This window comes from Haemaphysalis longicornis, unplaced genomic scaffold (genome assembly GCF_048455015.1).
Source record: "Haemaphysalis longicornis isolate Haplotype H1 unplaced genomic scaffold, Haemaphysalis longicornis Haplotype H1 scaffold_5, whole genome shotgun sequence".
Classification (NCBI taxonomy): domain Eukaryota; kingdom Metazoa; phylum Arthropoda; class Arachnida; order Ixodida; family Ixodidae; genus Haemaphysalis; species Haemaphysalis longicornis.
Window position 1 is genome coordinate 208,590,136 of NW_027526385.1, and position 22,650 is coordinate 208,612,785.

General features: G+C 44.5%; 1 protein-coding gene and 1 pseudogene across 1 annotated transcript; one reads left to right on the forward strand and one right to left on the reverse strand.

Moving 5' to 3' along the window:
* Window positions 1–340: 340 nt before the first annotated feature.
* On the reverse strand, window positions 341–1,220 carry LOC144140086 (uncharacterized; annotated as a pseudogene).
* A 2,742-nt stretch (window positions 1,221–3,962) lies between these two features.
* Window positions 3,963–5,450, forward strand: LOC144139597 (uncharacterized). The gene has a single exon (XM_077671895.1). It carries the CDS (start codon window positions 3,963–3,965, stop codon window positions 5,133–5,135), a length of 1,173 nt encoding a protein of 390 aa, XP_077528021.1. The 3' UTR covers window positions 5,136–5,450.
* The last annotated feature ends 17,200 nt before the right edge of the window (window positions 5,451–22,650 follow it).

Below are 22,650 nucleotides of genomic sequence, written 5' to 3' on the forward strand. Positions count from 1 at the left end.
GTAGAAGTTCGCAAGTAAATTCTTTTTTTCTAAAATGCATGTGCAACCACCGCGGCTTTTGTAACGGTTTAAGTAGAAAGTGTTGTTCGATGGAATGCGAAAAACGGCAGTGTAATCAGTGGACCAGGTTTCGGTTATCAATATTGCATCGAACGATTGCTTGATTTGTTCAAGATATAACGACAGATCTGATTTCTTATTTCGCACCGACCGTAAGTTCAAGTGGAAACAATTGAAGGATTTTATGAATACCTTTCCTATGTGGTTTTTAAATGCACATGGTAATACATAAGACACGGTATTTTTACGGTTCATGGTTATGGCTTTGTTGTTGCGGTGTTTACCTTAGTTTTTTCAGGTAGCTTATGCATGTGACAACCACAGCCTTATCTTTATCTTCTTTACGAACAGCAACTTGGCCGTTGTTGTGCCATGCGTGGTTGAAGTTTGCATCCTTTGCCCAGCTTTTGCTCCGTGAAGGAAAGCAAGAGTTCGTTTAGTCAGGTTCTCGAGTATGTACACTTGATCATCACTCGCCGCGAAGTTTGTTTCTGTTTTTACACCACCTGTCCCTATCTGCCTGCCTTGCAAAATGGCAGAATATGCCCGTTTTTTTTTCCTTTATTTGATGGAACACGATGAATCGCTGCCAAGGCATCGTTTGGAAGGGGTGGAAGCTCAACGTTCAGTATATCTTCGTTTTCCGTAGGCATGCTGCCATGGAATGCTAGATTTAGACCCCGGCTTCTGATTCCAGATTGTTCATTTCAGCTTCCATTCACAGACATTACTGTTCTGGGTGTCAAGCTGTTCTGTCCGGCGCCCGAGTTCTTTGATATGATGCTCATTCTGCTCGACCCGGTGTAGTAAGTCATCATACTGCTCGCTCCAGAACTTTAATTAATCATCACTACCTTCCACGACATCTCTGAAAGGCAGACAGTGGTAAGTTTGTCGTTATTCGTAACTAACAGAAGTGGTACATCTTGTGTTTCAAAATCTTCGTTTGGTTTCTTAACTTGGTGACGTAGTTTGTTTGTCCTGCAAGTGGGACAGCGCCAAGCTAGCCGGTATGCCTCTCCTTTTGTTTTGATTGCGTTTTGCGATACTCCCAAACTACTTCCCGTGTGGTATTTTCAAGAAAAGCCACTGCACTGAACTGTGCACTCGGGAGCAGAGAAGCACGTGTGGAATGCGGAGCATTGCCCATCAGATGACATAATAACACGTTGCCAGGAGTAGAGGCAGTGGAAACATCAAAAGTTATGGAGAAAAATTTGTTCAGAAAGAAAACTAACCTGTCCAACACACAGCATACGAGCGTGAGTCCGTGCATTATGGGTGCTGCTGCTGCTGCCAAAAAGTGAGGGGCCGCTCCGGGTGGGACAACTGATAAGCTTTATCGGCGACAGTAGCGCCTATCACCTGACGGTGGCCGCGGTGCGGTAGTGGCAGCTGGTCACGGGCGCCAAATACTCAGTCGAGTTGACGGACATGCGTTGTGGGAATCCAGGCAGGGACCGAATTTCTGGCTGTCTCTGCGTTATCTGTGCTAAACACAGAAGACGAGCGTGAGTCCGTGCACGATGGGTGCTGCTTCGGCTGCCAAAATGTGTCTAAGGGCTCAACACTTTTAAGGGTTTTATTTTTATACAAAATTTGCAGAATGTAGTTGTGTCATACGGATGTTAACTGTACTAATTCTAGTATTTTTAGAAAAACATTGGTTTCTTCTTTGATCTACGCCTTAGGTTACTGCTAGAAAAGTTACAATTTAGTCGACGCATTTACTTCAGGCTGCTTTTCTACCACGCCCGATAGCAACTAATAAATATGTGCCAAAAGCGGACATCAATACAGGCAGTGCAATGACACTGCTATGCACAGATTCAAATACATTCAGATTCAAATACATACATACGAAAAAGAGGGCCAGACGCTCGTGTATTTTCTGCAACAGTTTTTTTGCCAGAAAACAGGCTTATAGGCGCTATTGATTATTTAGAGGCATTCTTTATGGTTTTTATTTACCTAATAAATAGAAAATTGTATTACAAATCTAGCTTTTATTTATGAAAAGGGCACGGAGTTGAAAGTTTACCCCGGAGAATACAAGTATTTCATTCCTAATTTCATTCCTAAAAAAGTTGTTATAATTGCTTCCGCACATATAAAACACTTTAGATAGAATGCATTTATTACGTTTCCTGGAAGTCCACCGGCAATATACTCAAGTTATCAGTGACAGTTCCCAGCTTGTTTTTTAATACCATAGCGCAGAATGCAAACCCAGAAAAACTATTCTGAAGAAGACAAAACATTTTATTACCCCGACTACCGGAATCAAACAACTGAGAAAATAGTGCAGATCACGACACAAAAGCCAGCCGCCTCGCACAGTGCTCATAATAAATTGAAAATCTTAGTATCATTGCTGACATTTATTTCAGTTCAGTTCAGTTTATTGTAACTGTAGTAATAGTACAGTCTATGGTGATTCATAATACCGAAAGCGGTACCAAAGGGTGGCAATGTGGGGAAAGTCCTAAAAATTAGCAGTAAAATATTACATAGAAGCAATCACAACAGAAGTAACTTACAAAAGATATCATTTGAAGACTATTGCAACATTACAAAAAAACTCTCACAAAATAACATTTATTTCAGTCACAGTTCAGTTTATTGTAAACGCTAACAGTAGTACAGTTCGTCGTGATTGATAATACAGAAATAGGTTCTGAGGGTCGCACTGTGGGGGGAACTCTTAGAAATTAACAGCAAAATATAATTTAGAAGCAATCACGGCAGAAAGAACAAAAGAAGTAATAAGACAACAGTTGCAACATTACACAAAACACACAGAAAATGTTCTTAAAGGTAAAAAGCACACGTCTCAGATATACAAAAAAGTGCCAGCACATATGGCAAAAAAAATAGTGGGAAAAAGAAAGGAAAAGAGGCTTTGCGGAGATTTTTCACCTATTATTACAAAATTATAAAACAGTGCGTTAAATGTCTCCTAATTTACGTTGCACCCAAAAGTATAACAATGTAAAAAAGTAGCTTGCACTCGAAAATTGCAGATTTAGCCTTTATTGTAGCAAACTGTGGCCATTTGTTTTTGCAGCGTAGTGTTTATTTCATCATCATGATAATCAGCTTACTGGGTACACTGCAGGACGAAGGCTTCCCCCATTGACCTTCAACTGCTCGTACCCTGGGCTAGTCGAGTACAGAGTTTACCCCTGAAGTTCCGTATTTCATCCCATCCGCGTATTATTTCCCTTCCCCTTCTAGGCCCATCTCTTGGTAAACACTTTGTTACCAGAGCTGTCCCCCGGATTTCGTTTTCACTCCCTACATGGCAAGCCCAAGTCCAATTCTTTTACTTTATTTGAACTGTGATATATACTACTGTAGTCTGTTCTTTATTCCATGTAGCTCGTTTCTGTTCCCTGAGTGCTATAGCTGACATTGTTTGTTCCATGGCTCATTGAGCCTACCTATTGGCTTTCTGGTTGTTACGTAAGGCGCCGAATTTCTGCTCTATATGTCGGAGCCGGCAGGATGCACTGCTTGTAGATAATCTTTCGGGTGACAGAACTCGGTTACCCTTCATTATTTGGGACTGTTTGCGTATTCTGCGCCCGATTTCTCTCCCGTTGTTGGGGTAAGTCTGCGAGGTTGTCGTTTTTTTTACTTCTTGTAGCATTTAGTTTCCTCAGAGGAAAGGAGCATTTGTGCATGCTCATCCCTTAATATTTTGATTTATTTATAGGTTTTTTATCCGCACAGCCGTGCGTTGTCTTTTAATTATTCAAGCAGGTGTTCTGCAGTAGCACTCATTATTGCTAGGTCGTCCGCAAACCTGAAATTGCTCAACTGTTGTCCGTTTATTCTGTTGTCCGTTTCGTGGGCTCGGTGGCTGTGCCACGACACGGTCTAACCCACTTCTGTTCGTCATGCAGGATTTCGTCTGCGCTATCTCCTGCGTGCTGGTCCCCGTTCTTCTGGGCCCAGTATCAGCCATCCACGTGAACAACCCTTTCCCGGCAAGCCTTGTCACCGTGGATGACCAGCGCCTCCTCCCAGCGTTGGCCACCGCAGTTTCTACGGCGCTGGAACCTGCAAACTGGGCGCTCGAAAGGGCAATCAAGGCCGCACCGTCATCGACTTCATCAGCGGCGCTGTGTATAAATCGTCCCCGCCTGCCCGGCGCACTCTGTGGGCTCGGTGGCTGTGCCACGACACGGTCTAACCCACTTCTGTTCGTCATGCAGGTCAGTAGCCAGTATTGCCTTTTCGCTACAAAATCAAGCAATCGATGCCTTATTCAGCTACCGAGCCCCCAGTGCTGTGTTTGTATCGTGTCTGATTGTATGACCACTGTTTTTTCTCTGCTGCTGATGTTATCTGGTGACATCGAAACTAACCCTGGACCCCCCACCTTAGAAGATATTCTTAATGAACTTAAAAGCTTGTCTTCCGGTCAAGCCCAGCTTATTGGTGACATGCAGAACCTAAAATGCCAGCTCTCTAACACCGATAAAGCAATCTCCGCACTAGGCAAAAGAATCGACAACTTAGAATCGCACTACAACCAGGTTCAAACACTACAAACGGAATTAGACACCATAACAACCATCACCTCCCAGACTGCTAGCCAGGTCTCGGTACTGGAGGCTCGACTGGACGACGCTGAGAACCATTCCCGACGGAACAACTTGCTGTTTTACGGAATAGCGGACGACACGCCATCCGAGACCTACGTACAGTTTGAGCAGCTAATCACTGCGTTCTGCAGGGACCGCTTCAAAATATCTATTGAAACAAAGGAAATTGAGCGTGCCCACCGTCTTGGCCGCCACTCTCCAGACCGGTGTCGGCCCATAATAGTGAAATTCACCTCTTTCAAAACCAAGGAAACTGTCCTTGGTAATGGTCCTCAACTTAAAGATACCGATTTTAGCATTGGGGAAGATTTCTCGCCGCTAGTCCGGAACGCACGGAAGCACCTTCTCGCCTTTGCTAAAGAAAAATCGGGTCCGTTCCTTCTACGGTACAAAACATTGTTCATGGGCTCTAAACGCTACATTTTCGACGATACAACCGGAACTGTCGAAGAAAAATCGTAGCAACCCCCTTCCCACCCCAGGTCGTTAAATGGTTATCTTCTTGGTCACAAAGCTAATCTCTGCTTTTCGGTTATATTCACTAACATTCGCAGTTTTCTTTCTAAACGCGACCACGTGTCGAACCTTGTATCTTCATCCAGTAGCAGTTTACTTATACTAACCGAAACGTGGTTGACTGCTGACGTCACCGACGGCGAAGTTTTGGCCGACTTGCCCAACTTTAATCTCTTTAGAAAGGATCGTCCCGGCACACGTGGCGGGGGCGTTCTCATTGCTGTAAACAAACAACTCTCATGCTCGGCTATCAAAATAGCCTCTGACCTCGAAATCCTATGGTTGCTCTGTCATTCCGCACCACAGTCTGTGCTTTTAGGTGTTTGTTACAGGCCCCCTAAAAGTAGTCCAGATTTCTCTCGCGAACTTAACAGTATTTTAACCAATTTTTCGAACAAATACCCAAATGCTCGCGTACTTCTCTTTGGGGATTTTAACTTCCCGAACGTCGATTGGACGAACCTAACCTCGTCTGCACCCAACGCAAAAGAAGCTAACGAATTTCTTGACGTCTGTCTAGACTTTAATCTTACTCAGCTGGTATCCCAACCTACACGAGTCACTTCCGATACCGCCAATATTCTTGACCTAATCTTAACAACGGATCCGGGCAGCCTGTCTTCCATAACATATCTAAATGAAATAAGTGATCACAAAGTCATTCACGCTAATTTTAACTTTGTTCCTGAAATACGTCAAGCTTGCAGTAAAACAATTCGACTATATGATAAGGGGAACTATGAGGCCATCATTCGTGAACTTGATGCCTTTCTTCCGTCGTTCCAGGACGGTTTTTGGGATCGATCTATTAACGAAAACTGGTTACTCTTCAAAAACAAACTGAACCAGTTAGCTGATGAATTCATCCCTAAGGTAACTTTCCGTCCCACCCGCCAAAAACCCTGGTTTACGAAGTCATTAAAAACACTTGAAAACAAGAAGAAACGCCTTTTTCGTGCCGCGAAGACTAGAAACAGTGTTTGCGCATGGGAAAAGTACAACATTGCAGAAAAAGCATATTTAAGAGAAGTGCGCAACGCCAAGTACTCATTCTTTCACACTGAACTACCTAAAATCCTCGCTGATTCACCCAAACGTTTTTGGCAAGTTCTAAACCCACATGACACCCCCCCTGTTATTCTTACTAATCAGTCTGGTCTAGAAGCAAGTAGTTTTGAAAGTGCCAATATGTTTAATGTAGCCTTTCATTCGGTCTTTACGAACGAACCTGACCCCACTGGTACGGAACTGTTCTCTGTTAGTCTGCCTGAAATGCCGCCCATAAGCATAAACTTCTCTGGTATCCTCTCTTTAATAGAAAAAATGAAGTTGTCATCTTCTACTGGTACGGACGAAATAAATGCCAAGCTCTTAAAAAACACAAAGCACATATCTGCGGAATTTTTGCTGTTGCTGTTTTCACAATCCCTGTCCACAGGAATTCTGCCTTACGACTGGAAGTGTGGGAAGGTCATTCCAGTTCATAAATCAGGTAACAGAGACTGTCCGCTAAATTACCGCCCCATATCACTAACCAGTGTGCTGTGCAAACTCATGGAACATATCATATACTCTCAAATCATGCAGTTCCTTGATTCCAACTGCTTTTTTATTCGCTCTCAACATGGATTTCGAAAAGGCCTTTCATGCGAAACCCAACTAGCCCTTTTTCTTCATGACCTGCATACTAACCTCGATACTAACCTACAAACAGATGCTATCTTTCTTGACTTCACCAAGGCGTTTGATAAAGTACCCCACAAGCGCCTACTAATGAAGCTTTCTCAACTGAATCTGCCACCCGATGTTCTAAACTGGATTGCCCAATTTCTGACTAACCGCTCCCAATTTGTTTCCCTTAACAATGTCCAGTCTAACTCGCTTCCTGTAACGTCCGGTGTACCGCAGGGGTCTGTCCTCGGCCCGCTTTTATTCCTAATATATATAAACGACTTGCCTAACAATTTACCATGCAACATTCGCATGTTCGCTGACGACTGTGTTATCTACCGCAAAATAACTAACACTTCTGACCAAATAGCCCTACAGAATGACCTTAATAAAGTGTTAGACTGTTGTAACCGCTGGCTAATGACCCTTAATCCTAAAAAATGTAAATTAGTTTCCTTTCACCGCCGCAAAAACCCGCTCCTATTTTCCTATGAAATCGCTAACATACCTGTCGAAACAAGTGACTCTTATAAATACCTTGGTGTAACACTAACCCCCGATCTTTCCTGGCGCACGCATATTACTAATATCATTTCATCGGCTAACCGGTCATTAGGATTTCTAAAACGCCATCTGCGTCACTCGACCTATCACGTAAAACTTTTGGCTTACCAATCGCTAATACGACCCAAACTTGAGTACGCATCACCCATTTGGAGCCCTCACCAAGTTTACTTGATAAACGCCATCGAAGCAGTGCAAAATCGTGCTGCTCGTTTCATTCATTCTTCCTATTCATATGATATCAGCGTCTCATCCCTTAAAAATGAATCTGGTCTGTCCACTCTTTCGTCTCGCCGCAGAATCGCTACACTATCACTTTACCACAAGCTTTATCACAGTTCTTTCAGCCAACCACCTTACATCGCTCCCGCCACGCGCATTTCCCCCCGTACGGGCCATCCACTACAAGTCTCCCGACCCCGTTCTGGCACCACAACCTTTTCTGCTTCTTTTTTCTGCCGCGCAGCTGCAGAATGGAATGGCCTTCCCCGCGACATCGTTTCTATCACCTGTCCATCACATTTTGTTCAAAGTGTATCCATGTACCTGTCTTGTTAAAAATTGTGGCATTCGTTACATCTCTGTACAACCCACCCCTTAAGTAACACCCCCTTGTGGGGTCTTTAAGGTAATAAAGTGAAGTGAAGTGAAGTGAAGTGAAGTCCTGTATTTTCCTAATACCCCCTCCAGACATGCTGTGAATACTTTTGGAAGGATATTACCTCCCTGTCTTACTCTCTTTCGCATGCGACATTTATCGCTGTGCTTGTGGACGGTTATCCTGCACGCGTATTCCTTGTATAAGTCTTCTAGAAGTCGTACGTAGTTTTCCTTCATTGTCTGGTTTCCCGTGCTTCTAAAACGGTGCGGTGAGTTCGAAATCACACGCCTATATCTAATTTATCATTACCATGTAAAGGAGTGTAGTGTACTGGGCGGATTTTTCTATTACTTTCTTGGTTGACGTGGTTTTGATTCATTGTTGAGTGCCCTTTCTTCATCCCAGCCTACTCTCGGGGTTACTGGGAATCCCGGCTGCCACCAATGCTGGCATCGATAACTTTGGTAAACAGCTTATAAAAACTGAGAGTAGGCTGATAGGTCTGCATTTTTCAGGTCCTTGGAATCTCCCTTCTGAGGAATAAGAATAATGTTCCTGTTTTTCCACGCTTTCGAATCATTTCAAATTTTGAAGCATTCCGACATTAGTACAGCGATATTCTCGATTACTATACGTCCCCTCTCTTTCGAAAGATTTACGGTGATGAAGTCTCACTCGAAACTTTTCCTACTTCCACGCCTTTGAGAGCCATGTATACTTCCAGATTAGTTACTAGTGGGCATAAAAAGTTGGACTTGTTATCTGAGTATTTTCCCCTGGACGAGCGTCATTGGTATGCAGCCTGGTGTAGAATCGTTTTGCTACCTTTATAATCTCTTCAAAGGTTTGCGTAGTGTTCTTTGTTCTACTCATCTCTGAATGCATACGTCGTATTCCTTCCGATGGATAGCTTTATCTTTGTTGCTTTGAATATTGCCTATATTTGCAGCGTTCCCTCGATCTCTGACTTGCTATAAGCGCGATGGTCGTGCCGTTTGATTCTGTTAATCAGTTTTTACAACCTGGCTAATTTAATATGATGCGCCGTGCTCGACACTTTCTTGTTCTTACGTTTGCCAATTAGTACCCTCGTATTCGTAATTATATTTTCGGTGGTTCACCAGATGTTGCCTCTCTGCCACCTGCTGCTGATTCACTGAATCCTCTTGTTAGGTTGCATGCAGCCTGTCTACGTAGACAAGGTTTCGTTAAATCTAAAGGAAGAATATATCCTTAAAAGCTATTTTAAACTATCTCTATCTGGCTCTGATTGATTCTTTTGGAAGGTGGCAAGCTTTCACCAAGTTTCTTCTGGCTCTTTTGAGATCAAGCCTTGACTTTCATTCAACCATTCTACGGTCGCTGCTCTGAATATTACGTAGCACCTCTACGTCCTTCCCAATGCCCGGGTTGTCACTTAAAATGCAGTCAATTTGGTTTTTGGTTGTGCCAACGCAACTTTTTTATGTTCATTTCCTATTCCTTCTTCTGAGAAGAATGTGTTCATCAACCTGAGGTTTCTTCCCTCTTCAAACCCACCAGTCTGTACTGGTGGGTTTGAAGAGGGTACAGACTGGTGGGTTCAAAACCACCAGTCTGTACCAGTCTGTAATCGCAGGTTTTTGCGATTGGTTATTAAGAGGTTTTCACAGACCATTCTCCCATTTGCTCCCCGCCGACCTTTGCAGTGAAGTCTCATGTCAAATTGTGAACAGCGTCATTGCCTTCTTCATTGCTGATTCGTCGTTCTTGTACAAGCTATCTACCAATTGTTGGTGCATTTTCCTGTTGGCGCATACGCCTGTACTATGGTTGTTGGCGCATTCACCACAGCTTGGATTCTCCCGCTAAGGCAGGAAAACTCTTCCACGTGTTCTGCTATTTCTCCAAGGATGAAAAAATGTTTTCTTGTGTTTTTTCTTCTAATGGTGATTTATCTTTCTTCTCTTCTATTTCTTCGCTCGAATTTTCGCTTGGTTCTCTTATTATAAAAAAAATTTCCCCGTAAGATTTGTTAACACAATGGCACTATTGCAGCGTTTTGGGATTGTGGTAACAAAAATACTTGTTCCTAAAGATATATGGTCAGTTGAATGTTGTACAAATTACAAATGTTGCGTAAAGGGTAAGGAACATCGAGTTCCTTCGAGAGTGGGTTGTGGACCAATTGGGACATGATTGTGGATCCGCTGGGAAGTATGATTTTGGTGTCAGCCAGTGTTGTGTCTTGTGACCGGGGGTAAGGGCCAGACACAGTCACTGAATTGAAGGCAGGATCCAGGCCCTGCAATGAAGCCTGGAATGGCATTGAGATTTTTTAAATTTCGAAGCAGGCTTGGTTGTGTCGCAATATTGTGGACAATATTTCAGCTGCGATATCGACTTGTACGCACATCTGAATCAGAACTTGCATCTACGCACACCATCTTAACCAGCGTTCAACAGACAAAGGCTAAAGATGGCGAGACAATAAGTCAGAGTAAATGATGAATTTTTGTGGCGAAATATCGGCTGACATGTTTATCTTGTTTGGATTTAGCTCTACTGCTATTTACTGTCATCGTCGGAATACTGTAAAAAACTCTGACCTCAACGTGATAAGTGTTGCTTCATACGTATGTGGAAAGCAAGACTGCTCAGCCACAAGCAGGAATGGATTACAGGGGATTGGAATAAAAGCTTCTGGAAGAAAATATCCACAATAGCAGAGTTCACTGCAAATATCACTAGTAACTGTAAAAAGCTGGCGGGTTGGAAAAATATTAGATAAATCTGCGCCGACCACACAGAGGCATAATAGGAGATTGAAGATGTGTTCACGCCGGTAGAAAGCAATGTGGCATGCCCTGGTACTGCACAAGCACTAAATAACATTAATAGACAAGTATGCACCGACAAATAATCAGAAGAGCGTACTAAACACAAATGTATTTTGCTAAACTTGGATACTTGAGTACATAGATAAAAAATGAACAAAAAAACAGCAAACAACAGACATTCACAATTTTTTTTTCTATGATAAAGACAGAGCTCTATACCTGAACGGTGAAGAATTTGCTTATGAATGTGGGCAGACGGACTGCGTGTGCCACCCACTCTAACGGCTATAAACAAGATCCGAAGACATGAGCCAACAGGAAATGTCAAAAGAGCAGTGTACAATGTAAATGCAAGTTTGAAATTGAACAAAAAGCAGCGTTGGTGCACTAGGAAAAATGGCCAAACAGAACACAATACGCGGGGTACACAAAACAAGGCGCTGAAAGAAGCCACCTAAGAGATTTCTTCGTACGTATTTTGCAGGACTGACTGCGTGCGTCGCAAAGGGTAACGCAAAAAATATCATTTGGATCTATATAGATCCAGTAAAAATTGCAAGAGCGCAGTAAACATCAATTTTTTCTTGTGGAAATAAAAGTGCACAAGAGTTTGCAGAATAAAAACTGCACTGGACAAAACAATGCGAGAAGAATTGTACAAGACAGCAAATACATCAACCTCAGGGGACGATGTAAAAAGTAAAAAGGGCGTTGCGGTTCCACTTAAATGAATAAATGAGAACACACAGATCGGCGGACGAAAAATTGAAAGATGCAGTGTGCAATTGCCGTAACATGTTAAAATATATGACAACTTTATTAGATAAGTCATATACCATATAACACAACAAAGTAACCATATTATTACAACAAAGTCACCATTAAAATATCCAGCGCTAATCTGATCCGGGTTTATTCACACGTACGAATAAAGCAACACTGCGTGCACATCAAATGAAACCGCCACTGAGGGAAGAACGCGCCGTTCGACAGACAACACTCCAAATGCCAGGATAGCTATAAAAATAGCAGGATAAATTGAAAGGTAAGGGGAAATGCCACATTACGAAAAACAGTGTACAAAAGGAATACAACAGCAAACTTGGAAGTACAAAAATTGGTGCCCCTTCCATCAATGTGTGAGTTCCTGAATCGACATTGGGAAAGGAAATATGCTCTTTGTAGGTAGACAGAAGTACATGGATAAGAACACTACACTGTGCAGAAAAAGGACAAAGACCACAGTGTAATAGAAAAGTTTGTTGCTAAAATCAAAACGTACGTGAGTTAGTAGGCGTCATATTAACACAGTGTAAATAAAGGAGAATGCTATGACAAAACAGCGATTGCCTTTTTAATGGGGCTGTTCCTTCTAACTTTGTTTGAATGCAAAATTCAAACTTCTCTAATGGTAAAGAGTAGAAAACCTGAGGAATAAAAAAATTCAGAACAACCAGTGCCCTATAAACGTCACTTGGCACAGTTGGAGATTGGTTCAATCATAAATAAAGCATTTAATTACCGGGAAATGAGAGGGTAGAAAAACACAGACCGCCTTCAACAAAGGGAAGTGGCCTAAAGAATTCAAGAACGATGTGACGAAAAGGCATCACTTTTCCTAATTAACGAATTGATTCCTACGTATTGGGAACGAAAGACTTTCGCGTTTATAAGGTTTAGGAAAACTACTGGTTGAGAGGGGCCTGGACCACGAGATATTAGGCATAAGAACCAGTTCACCACTCATGCAGCTTGCTATAAAAAAAGAAAACTCGGCAGATCGCAAATACAATTGCAAAAAACAAAAAGGTGTTATAAAACAAGGGACCACTTTGCATATTGATAAATTGCTTTATACGCATGCGGCAAGCTGGAGCTGAAGGAGAGAAAAAAAGGACGCCACAACAAAAGATAGCACATGCATCTTCAGAAAAAGATGTCAAGTACAGAGGGTATGTAAATCAAACTTCGTAAAATAGCAGAAATTGTGGGCTTAAAAATAAATGTAAATCATTCAAATAACCAGCACAAATTAGACAGTAAGAAAAGAAAGCTTCTTTCCTCAGTGAAGGAGTAGCATCGTATGTAAGTGGAAGTCAAGTGTTTGTGCACTGAACTGGCCACAAAAATGGCCAAAGAGAACACGTGGAAGGTTCAACAGTCAAAACAACCCAGTGTAATATAAGCGTACCTTGCGAAATAGATTGGGCGATGCGGCAAATTAAACTGACAAAAATGTGCCACAAAAACGCAAGAGAGAAAGTACGATAACAAGGACAATTTTGCTAAAAGTGAATTGCTTCATACCTATGCGGAAAGCTAAACTTTTAGAATTATAGGACAACAATAGAAAAAATCCATGAATTCTTTGCGCATTCTTTTGTTCAGATTCTTTGTCTTCCTCTCGTTTTATGTCCAGTTAGCGCAATAGTTTTGTAAGGAATCGCAATTGTTGGTTTTGCTCGGCCATGTCGAATAGCTTTATTTGCTGTCACCAATCGCAGCCTAAATCATCCGTCCTGCCGTAAATGTAAGGGGTTTTATCTGAATTTAGCAAAACAATTAGCGAAGTTATAAAAGAAGTCAGATGAAACGCATTACCTTCACTACGGCGGATTATTTAGGCGCCGGCCTGTGGCAGCAAACAAAGCCCTTCGACAAGGCCGAGACAAAAGCAAAAGTGTCGATTCCTTACAGAATATATTCTGCTAACCTGATATAGAGTTCAAGGAAAACAAAAAATACAAGAGAGCTTGCTCTATCACAACGACCTGCTTGGCACCTTTTTTCGAAGACAACCGTTATCTAGGAAAAGAATAAACTAACGTGTTTCCATCTTTTTTTGCGTATTTTTTTGTCTTCACAGGCCCCACTACAATCTCCGACGTCAAGCCTGAGGCATATAAAATAACTACACTTATAGAAGTCGTGAATCCGCAACCGTAGCAGTCTACAAGGGTTATAAAATTCGTGAATCCACAACCATACAGTCAACAAGGGAAGGTCGTGAGCATGAAGTGAATCCTATTTGCTGCAGATAAGTCCCCATTACTAATACATTACTCATTCCTTTACGTGCCAGTTGCTGCGACCCTAACGTTCGCATTAAGGACAACTTCTCCGGTACAGCTTTAGTGCATGCGTCTACGCTCGACCTCAACACACCCGTATGAATTTTAAACGCGGCAGTTGCATATTTTTAGTTTGAATGTTGGCCATCCGGCATATGAAGAAAAGAGAAGACGTTACGTCGAAGGAATAGAAGCGGTACAAAAGCGCACGTAGTCAGGAAACTGATGACACTGCACAAGTCTAAAGGTCGGCATGGAGTCCGGTCTCGTGTAAAACGTTCAGTAGCTAACTGCAGTTGCGGTTTTCGCGCACCCAACGGATTGGGTCCTCGGTTTATTCCACCAAATATCAACCCTTCTTAACGCACTGTCCCGAGCTATTCTGGTTCGTGTACATGTCCACAAGAGATGACATCCGCTTCATCGGACGAAGCCGGACACTTGGAACATGTTTCTGGGTCTTCTGGTGCGCGTCCCCGAGTTCAGGTGAGGGAAGGTGTGAGAGCCACCCCAGGCCGAAGCCTCCTCAGAGGAACTTCCTCCACCTGGGAAAGATTAGGCGGTAGGGAGCAAAAACAGGGGCACGTGTGTCCCTTGTCAGGAGAGATTTCGTGGCTGAAAGTCGGGAGCGTGGATCATTGCAAAAGGGCTAGGGGCTGTCTCAAATTCAGGTGGCGCAGGAGACTTCAAAAGATTGTCCGCTATGGCAGTGCTACTGTAAAATAGGAATCGGAAAGTGACGACGAAGTGCCGAGATGGTACGCATAGCCTCTCTGTTGATAGCCTCAAGCCGCACCAGTTGTTGCGCTGTCTGTCTGTGAAACTGTGCCTGGTAGAGTCTGCGCAGCTGTAGAACAGCGCGTTCAAGTCTCCGAGCTACATACGAACGGGCTCCTCATCTCCGAGTTGCAATCAGCTGGATGAAGTGCAAGGTCGTCAAGGATTCTTTCCGTGCCTTTCGGAGCAACTGAATACCCGAACCTGACTGGTGGTTTTGAAGTCCGAGCACCCATAGCTTTTTCTTGGCTGGTACTGTGGCTGAACCAATCTTAAGTAGACCGTTACCCTTGGAAGCCCGCCTTATTAGCCGTTTGTACGTAGCCAGACTTCTCAGCTGAAATTTCCAGGGCGGCTGATTGCGCAAAGGGAAGGAAAACATTCAGGGCTTGCTGCAGATGACGACACTGTCAAGCCAAAGTCTCGGTTTGTAGACCACAGCGTGACCTTGTCCGCGAAGGTGAGAAAGTTCGCACAAGCGATGTCTTGTAGCTTCCGTGCAATGTTGCAAACGCGACGTTTAACAGTAGAGGCGCTAGCACAGAACCTTGCGATATCCCACGGTTCAATTCGAACAGGCCAACAGGCTTTCTGTCCACTCGTATTGAAAGCGCTCTTGAGCACATGAAGACGTGTACCACTTTGGTGACATGTAGTGAAAGCTCCAAAAACTCCATGTTTCTTAGGTATTGTTTTGCATTCTACCTTGTAATTAAGCCTTACCAATGTCGGTAGACACCACAGTTCGCACAAGGTGGCTGTGCGGTGAAACATGCAAAATATCGTCAGCCAGAACAAACAGGCCGTCTTCGGTATTCAGGTGCTGTGTGAATCTTATCTGAGCTGGATAGTATTTTCTGCTGTCTCCAGCCACCAGGATAATGAAGTGGTCAATATTTGTTAAAATATTTTGCATATTGCAGGTGTCAAGAAAATCGGTCGAAGTGCAATAATACCAGCGGGAGGTTTTTCCTGCGTGGAGACTGGCACTACCACTGAGTTTTTCAACTGGGGTGGAATGACACCTTTACCCCAAACATCACTCAACGAGTAGACTAGTGCTTCCAAGACCACCCCCTGCAACTTCTTGCATAGCTCATACGGGATTTCATCATATTCTGGAGAATAGCGCGCATTATATTCTTCAATGGCGGGGATGAGCTCGGCCACTGTAACTTGGTCATTCATTCCTGAGATGTCCGATAAGTCAACAGAGGGAGGGGCTACCGGAGGTTGTCGGTAGTTTGGCAAGACACTCCGAGCCGCTCTGTCCGCAAACTGCTCTGCGCAGATTTTGAGATCCAGGCGAATGCTAGCTGATGGGTCAATCACGCTGCCAACCTGCTCAATGGCGTGGAAGGTTCGCCATAGGGCCTTGTTTCCAGCACCAGAGCCAATATGAGCGAACCAGCCATGCCATGGCCGTCGTGACAACAGCTTTTCGTAGCGTCGAGCTTGTGCTGCAATTCGGTTTGCCGTGGCACGGGGGTAGAGTTGCTGTCGTGTGGCGATTAGCATGCAGCTCTGCTAGGCGCTGCTCTGCCAAGAGTATAAGGATGTGCATATCAGGCCTAGGCTGATCCTCATTCACTGTTGCATGTATAGTTGCTGGACGGACAGAACTTGCCCGTTACAAATGTAGGATGTTTCCCTCTTGAGCCAACTAAGCATCCCGAACCCTCTGTGGAAGCCGTCCTTTTCTACGCATCAGTTTTCCCTTGAAGACATCTGCGCTCTCTTAGGTCACCGTCACTTGACACTTCTAAGCGATGTCACAATAAAACATCTAGTGGACGTCTCCCCACGTCAGCACTTCAATATCTCCAGCACCCCACTATAACCGCCCGATAGGTTATTACACTCACAGCAAATAGTTGACTTGCCTTCCATTTTCCTCCTACCGTCGTGCCCACGTATTGCGACTAAGAAACTTACCAACTAACGCATTCCCAGTCCCGATGTCTGCGTGCACTATGGCTTCGCAGGCTTCTACAGTGCAAAAAACCGTAACTCTGACCCCTTGGCGCAACGCCCAACCAGCCCTTGGAAACAGTCATTTTTTCTTCACTTTACACAGGACACAACGTGGCAACGCTTCTATCATGCCTCGTTCCCTGCTAAAATCCATCGTCGATTACAAGGAAGATGTAGCAAAACGTATGCTCCCGCTGATGGACTAGGGTAGGTTAACGACATAAAACGACATAGTATAGGTGGGTTTCATTTCTTCTACGATTTAAATATTTCAGTCGCCAATAAGGGTCTTGGCACGCACTCATAAATTGCTTTTAAAAACAGTTCGTTCACTTAACTCCACCTTATTGGGTAACATCACCACCACCTAGCTGCATAGGCATTTTCTGAACCATGCACGTTGTACCGCAGAGATAAAAGCATACATACTGTGGGACCTAACGGCTGATCAAGTTGAGCAACTGCTTTTCCTGGGGAACCTGGCATACCGCTTTCAAGTTGAATTCCTATTCTTGATATTTGGCTGTGGTATCATGGTGTGATGTTGTAGCAGCCTTTAAAAATTCTCTGTTGGTTGAGGAAGTTGCGCAAGAATAAATGCCGAAAAGCAAGCCGATTATTTGAAGCAAATAGTTTGACTTAACTTAGTTTATTATACCAGAGCTTGCTGTCTGCCAAGCGCACAAAGGTATGGGCAAACAGGAGTCGAGTGGAGCAATTGAAGAGTATATATGTTTTTAAAAGTAACGCAAATTTAGGTACAATTTCGTGTTTAATATTTAGTGGTGCTTTTTTATCTTGCCTTGTCGGTGGGTATCATGATATGTTTGTTTTCCGTACGATGTAATGCCTGACACTTGGCAGAGAAGATTAAAAAAAAGTGAGTTTGCCATTTAAAAATGTCAGGGTTTTAATTCCAGGTTTCTGTGCTTTTAGGTAGGACACGTTTCCGTTCACAAAGAAGCTTTTCATAACAACCTGTTGAAGCTGAAAATTTTCTGTGAATGTGTGGACTGTTTCAGGGCATATGTAGCTGAATACACGCACATTGTGTATAGAATATTACTCTAGAAAATAAAAAAATACACCCTGTTTCCCCTTCACACCAATGCAGACACATACGTGACATATCTACCCAGACCACTAAAGCTTGATGGTGTCTTACTAAGACGTCTGAACGATCATGCGCCCCAGAACAATACCCGCAAATAATGGACAGATTTTCTTCATAGACGTACTTGCAAGACGGTCGGCCAACTGATTTATAATCAGTGTGTATTGGAAGCCGACCCACACGGGTAGATACATCAGCTTCGACTCTGCGTATACGATAGGCCAAAATTGCTCCGTCATCGCTGCACCCTTTTCATGCCCATTAGGAATCTGCTATGAGGCACGACTACGCAAACAAGAACAAGCCATGTTAAGAAAGGACATTCGCAGCAACAGGTACCCTTTACGGCATCACAAGATGCAAAAATGGCGGCCTTCAGTTAATTGGTCTAAAGCCCGACAAAAGACGGGCATGAGCGGGCTGCCGTCCACTTAACACAAGGTATCAGTGAACGGAGGTTGGCAAGGTGAATAAAATTGCACATGTCCCAACGAACAGTCTTAAGCAGGAGCTGGTGCACATGAACGAGCCTTTATAAACGTAAATATTCCCCGGAGATGTCTACAAAACACCTGCAATGATTGCGGCGCATCCTGCATGAGTGAAACTGGAAATTTTAAAAGAAGAATTTAACATCACCAGAACGATGTCAAAAAAGGCAATTCTAGCCTGATTGCCTTGACGGATAAATAACTGACTACTAAGCACATTATCGATTGGAACACCTCAAGCATATTCGCGTCACAGAAGAGCCCAATGATAGACTACTTTTGAAAGCAGTGCATATTCAAACAACTAAATCAAGATTACACTGTAGCGCATTAATCTCGACTAGATATACATGGGCAATCTGCGCGCAACCAAACTTAGTTACGCCCTTTCACAACCTCTCAATATGAACAAGGGTCCTGTAGAGGTTCCGAAACTTCTTTATTTGCTCATTTGTTTTTGACAAGGCGCGTGCCCCGCACGGGGCACCTTGAGCTGTCTTGGTGACGGTACTGGCAATAGCGCGGACACCGAGACCCCATACTCACACTGTTCTCTACCGTGGCTAGGAGTTTTAAGATGAAGTGTAGAAACCTCAGACGGTGTCTGTGGGAGCCAAAGTCAAGCTCCGGCGGATGGGTTCTCTGTCTGTCTACCAGCCAGGGAGCCCTGGGACCTCTTTAGCTATCAGGGTAAGGCTGACAAAAAAAAAACTCTTCTCCCTGCTTTTATGCTATGCCATATGGTAAATCGAAAAGCCCCCTCCAACCATGATCGGACCCTCAAATGCGTCTGCACCGAAGCATCTTTTCCACACCTTGCAGCCATCAACCACCCAAAACTTGACAACTATCCTCTATTCCTGCTTATCGAGGCAGTTGACAAAACTAACATTGTTTCGTTGAAGTCCGTATTCATGATTACTAAATCACTGTTCAAGGCATCCTCGGAAAATCGTTCGATGCTAAGAAACATCCGTCGCAGTGAGATCTTAGTCAATGTCAAGACACCGCAACAAGCCACTAACCTCCTGACCCAAAACTGCATGGCATACCTGGCCATCAGAGTCACACCCCATCGTGGCCTCAACCGCTCTCAGGGTGTTATTTCTGAGACAGATTTATTGAATGAGACCGAAGTTGGAAGGCCTGAAAGATCAGGGTGTAACTGCAGCGAGGCGCATCACCGTCAGACGAGATAAACCAGAAATCCCAACAAAGCATATAATCTTGACTTTCAAAATCTCCACACTTCCATTAAAGCAGGCTTCATCTCGTGGTTCGCCCGAGCGTACATTCCCAATCCGCGACGCTGTTACAAGTGCCAACTGTTCGGGCATGGTACCAACTCGTGTCGGGGCCAAGTAATATGCGCCAAGTGTGTGCAAAAAGGTCAACCATCTCCTAACTGTCCATCAAATCAATTGCTTTGTGTGAACTGCCAAGAATCGCAAGGTGCGTATTCGCGAGCCTGCGAGTCATTCAAACTCGAAAAGAAAATCATCAACATCAAAGTCGCCGAAAACATCATCTTCCGGGAGGCGCGAGGTTCGCCTCTTTCCCCCTGGGGAGGTACGCCGACGCAGCTCGCCGGGGGGTAGAGCAGCGTCTGGTTTCGGCGGGGACCCAGTACCGAGAGTCGGACTTGGTCCCGCCTCCGCCAACATCCTGGGTTACCTCAGGCAGCCCATCCCGCCTCCTCACCGCTCGCTGAGCCAGCCGAGGCTGTGCTGGCATCCACGTCAGGTGGCGATGCCGCTGCACCAATTGTTTCCTCCCCTCCATCGGCCCAAAGCCCAGTCGAAGGGCGGAGGAGATGGAGACGGAGGCACCCGCGGCAGCTCCCAGCCCCGATGCACCGCCTCTGCCACCCGGGGCTCTCCTGACGCCCTGGGCGGTCGCGGCTCAAACGAAGGTTGCCAAGTAGAAGGGGCCAACTCCGCCCGGTATTCCCCACAAATGTGATGATGAGATGGATGTGGCACGGTTACTGTCTGCTTAGCAGTGGAAGGATCGCGTCTCTCCATTTAAACCTCCAGAGAAGGAAACAAATCCCTCCCAACAGTGCAAACCCCGAACAACCTTACATAAATATTCATATTCCAGTAGCTCTAACACATCATAATTGGAAGAGAAAATATTGCTCAATGGAACTGCAGAGGCCTTCTTAATAGTCTTGACGACGTGTGCGAGATCCTGCATCCTAATCAGCCAAGTGTAATGCGTGTTTAGGAAACACGTCTGAATTCCACACACACAAATTTCTTGAAGTGCTACCTGGTACACAGAAAGCACAGGGATGGCTGCACAATCTCTTGTGGAGGTGTGGCCATAATTGCCCGGAAATCCTTAGAATGCTTCTCTGTCACTCTGAACACTGTCCTTGAGGCTGTAGCAATTAGAACAATATTATTTAATCGGTTGATAACGGTATGCTTCATAGACATTCCTCCTGATCTTGCACTTTCGAGCTCTGAATTCGAGGTGCTGGTCGATCAGTTGCCCGAAACATACACCCTAACAGGCGACCTTAACGCTCACAATTTCCTTTGGGGCTCGTCCAGAACGGATGCCCGAAGTTGCCTGAAAGAGAAATTTCTTATATCTTCAGGAGCATGCCTCATCTACAAAAAACAGCCTACATACTATACCTTTGAACACAACACGTACTCACATATTGAATTGGCTATTGGCTCTGCAGTTCTCTTTCCATGTCTTGAGTGGGGCGTTGGCACGGACCCTAATGGTAGTGACCACTTCCCACCTCTCTAACATATATAGGTAAAGGCCCATGCAGTCCATCTTCCCAAACAGGTTCAATGAAGCAATAGCTTACTGGAATGCATTTACAGAGACATCCAAGCTACACCACACACTCTTAGGACACCTAGACGTTGAAGAAGATACCCAACTGCTCGCGGCGCACATCCTCGACGCCGCCAAAAAGTCCATTCCCCACTCCTTTGGTGCCCCGCGTAATCAGAGGAGGCCGTGGTGGAATGATGACTGTAGTCGGGCGCGAGAGGCCCAGAACAAGGCGTGGGGTATTCTTCGCTGGTACCATACGTCGGGTAACCTAAGGTTGTTAAACGGACCAAGGCGTTCGTGAAACCTATGCGCCGTGAGGCAAAACGAGAGAGTTGGCGCTCATTCATAACATCCATTAACTCATACACCGACACTCGGAAAGTCTGGACAAGAATACGCAAACTCAAAGGACAACAGACACACAGCCTGCCTCTGGCAGCACAACAGGGGACACACTTGAAGACCAGGCTGACACACTTGCACAACACTTCCAACCTGGGTGTAGTTCAGCACGCTGCACAAACACTTTCATTTAACACCAACTCTAAGCCGAAAACAAGCCTTTACATGACAACGACAGATCAACCACGTCTTATAACACCGAGTTATCTCTTTATGAGCTGAGTGGTGCTCTGACTACCTGTAAACCCTCAGCTGCAGGTCCAGTCAAGATCACATATACAAGATACAGCACTTACACGCAGACACCGTTGTTACACTCCTTCACCTTTGCAAGATAATTCTTTCGGAGCACATTCCAAAGTCTTGGAGGGAGGCCATAGTTGTAGCGTTCTTGAAAGGAGGGAAGGACCCTTCCTCTCGTCCTAGATAGATACCCATTGCCCTGATCAGCTACCTGTGCAAGCTTCTCGCGAAGATGATCAACAGAAGTCTCGTGTACTTCTTGGTGTACAACGGTGTTCTGAAGAGCTGCCAGGCAGGCTTCAGGGCCGGGCGATATACGAACGATGAACTCGTAACTCTTGAATCGTATATAAAGGATTCCGGTCTTCATAAACAGTATTGTGTAACTGTGTTTATCTACCTCCAGAAGGCCTACGCCACCGCTTGGCGCTACGGGATTCTTAGCGACCTCAAGTCATTCGGTCTCGGGTAACATGTTAAACACCCTTCTTAGTTACTTGTCAGAAAGAACGTTTCGAGTGAGAGTCGGTGGTGCACTCTCAAGGGTTTACGAGCAAGAAAATTGTGTGCCACTAGGTGGTGTGTTGAGCTGCAATCTCTTCATATAAAAGATGACCTCTCTTGGGAAGGCATTGCCACCTACAATCTCTTATTCCATGTATGTACACGATGTTCAGATTTTCTTTAAATCGTGTATTATGTCAATATGCGAACGTCAAGTCAAGCTGGGCGTCAAGAGACTTACCGGCTGGGCTGACAAGAATGGTTGTAAACTGAACCCCAGAAAAAAGTTCTTGTGTTGTGTTAACCAGGAGGCGTGGGGTTCACCCGCACCCAGACATCACTCTTGAGAACGTGCCGATTCCTGTGAACAAGCAGCTCACGTTTTAGGTATTTTATTCGATAAAAAGCTTACATTCATGCCTCAT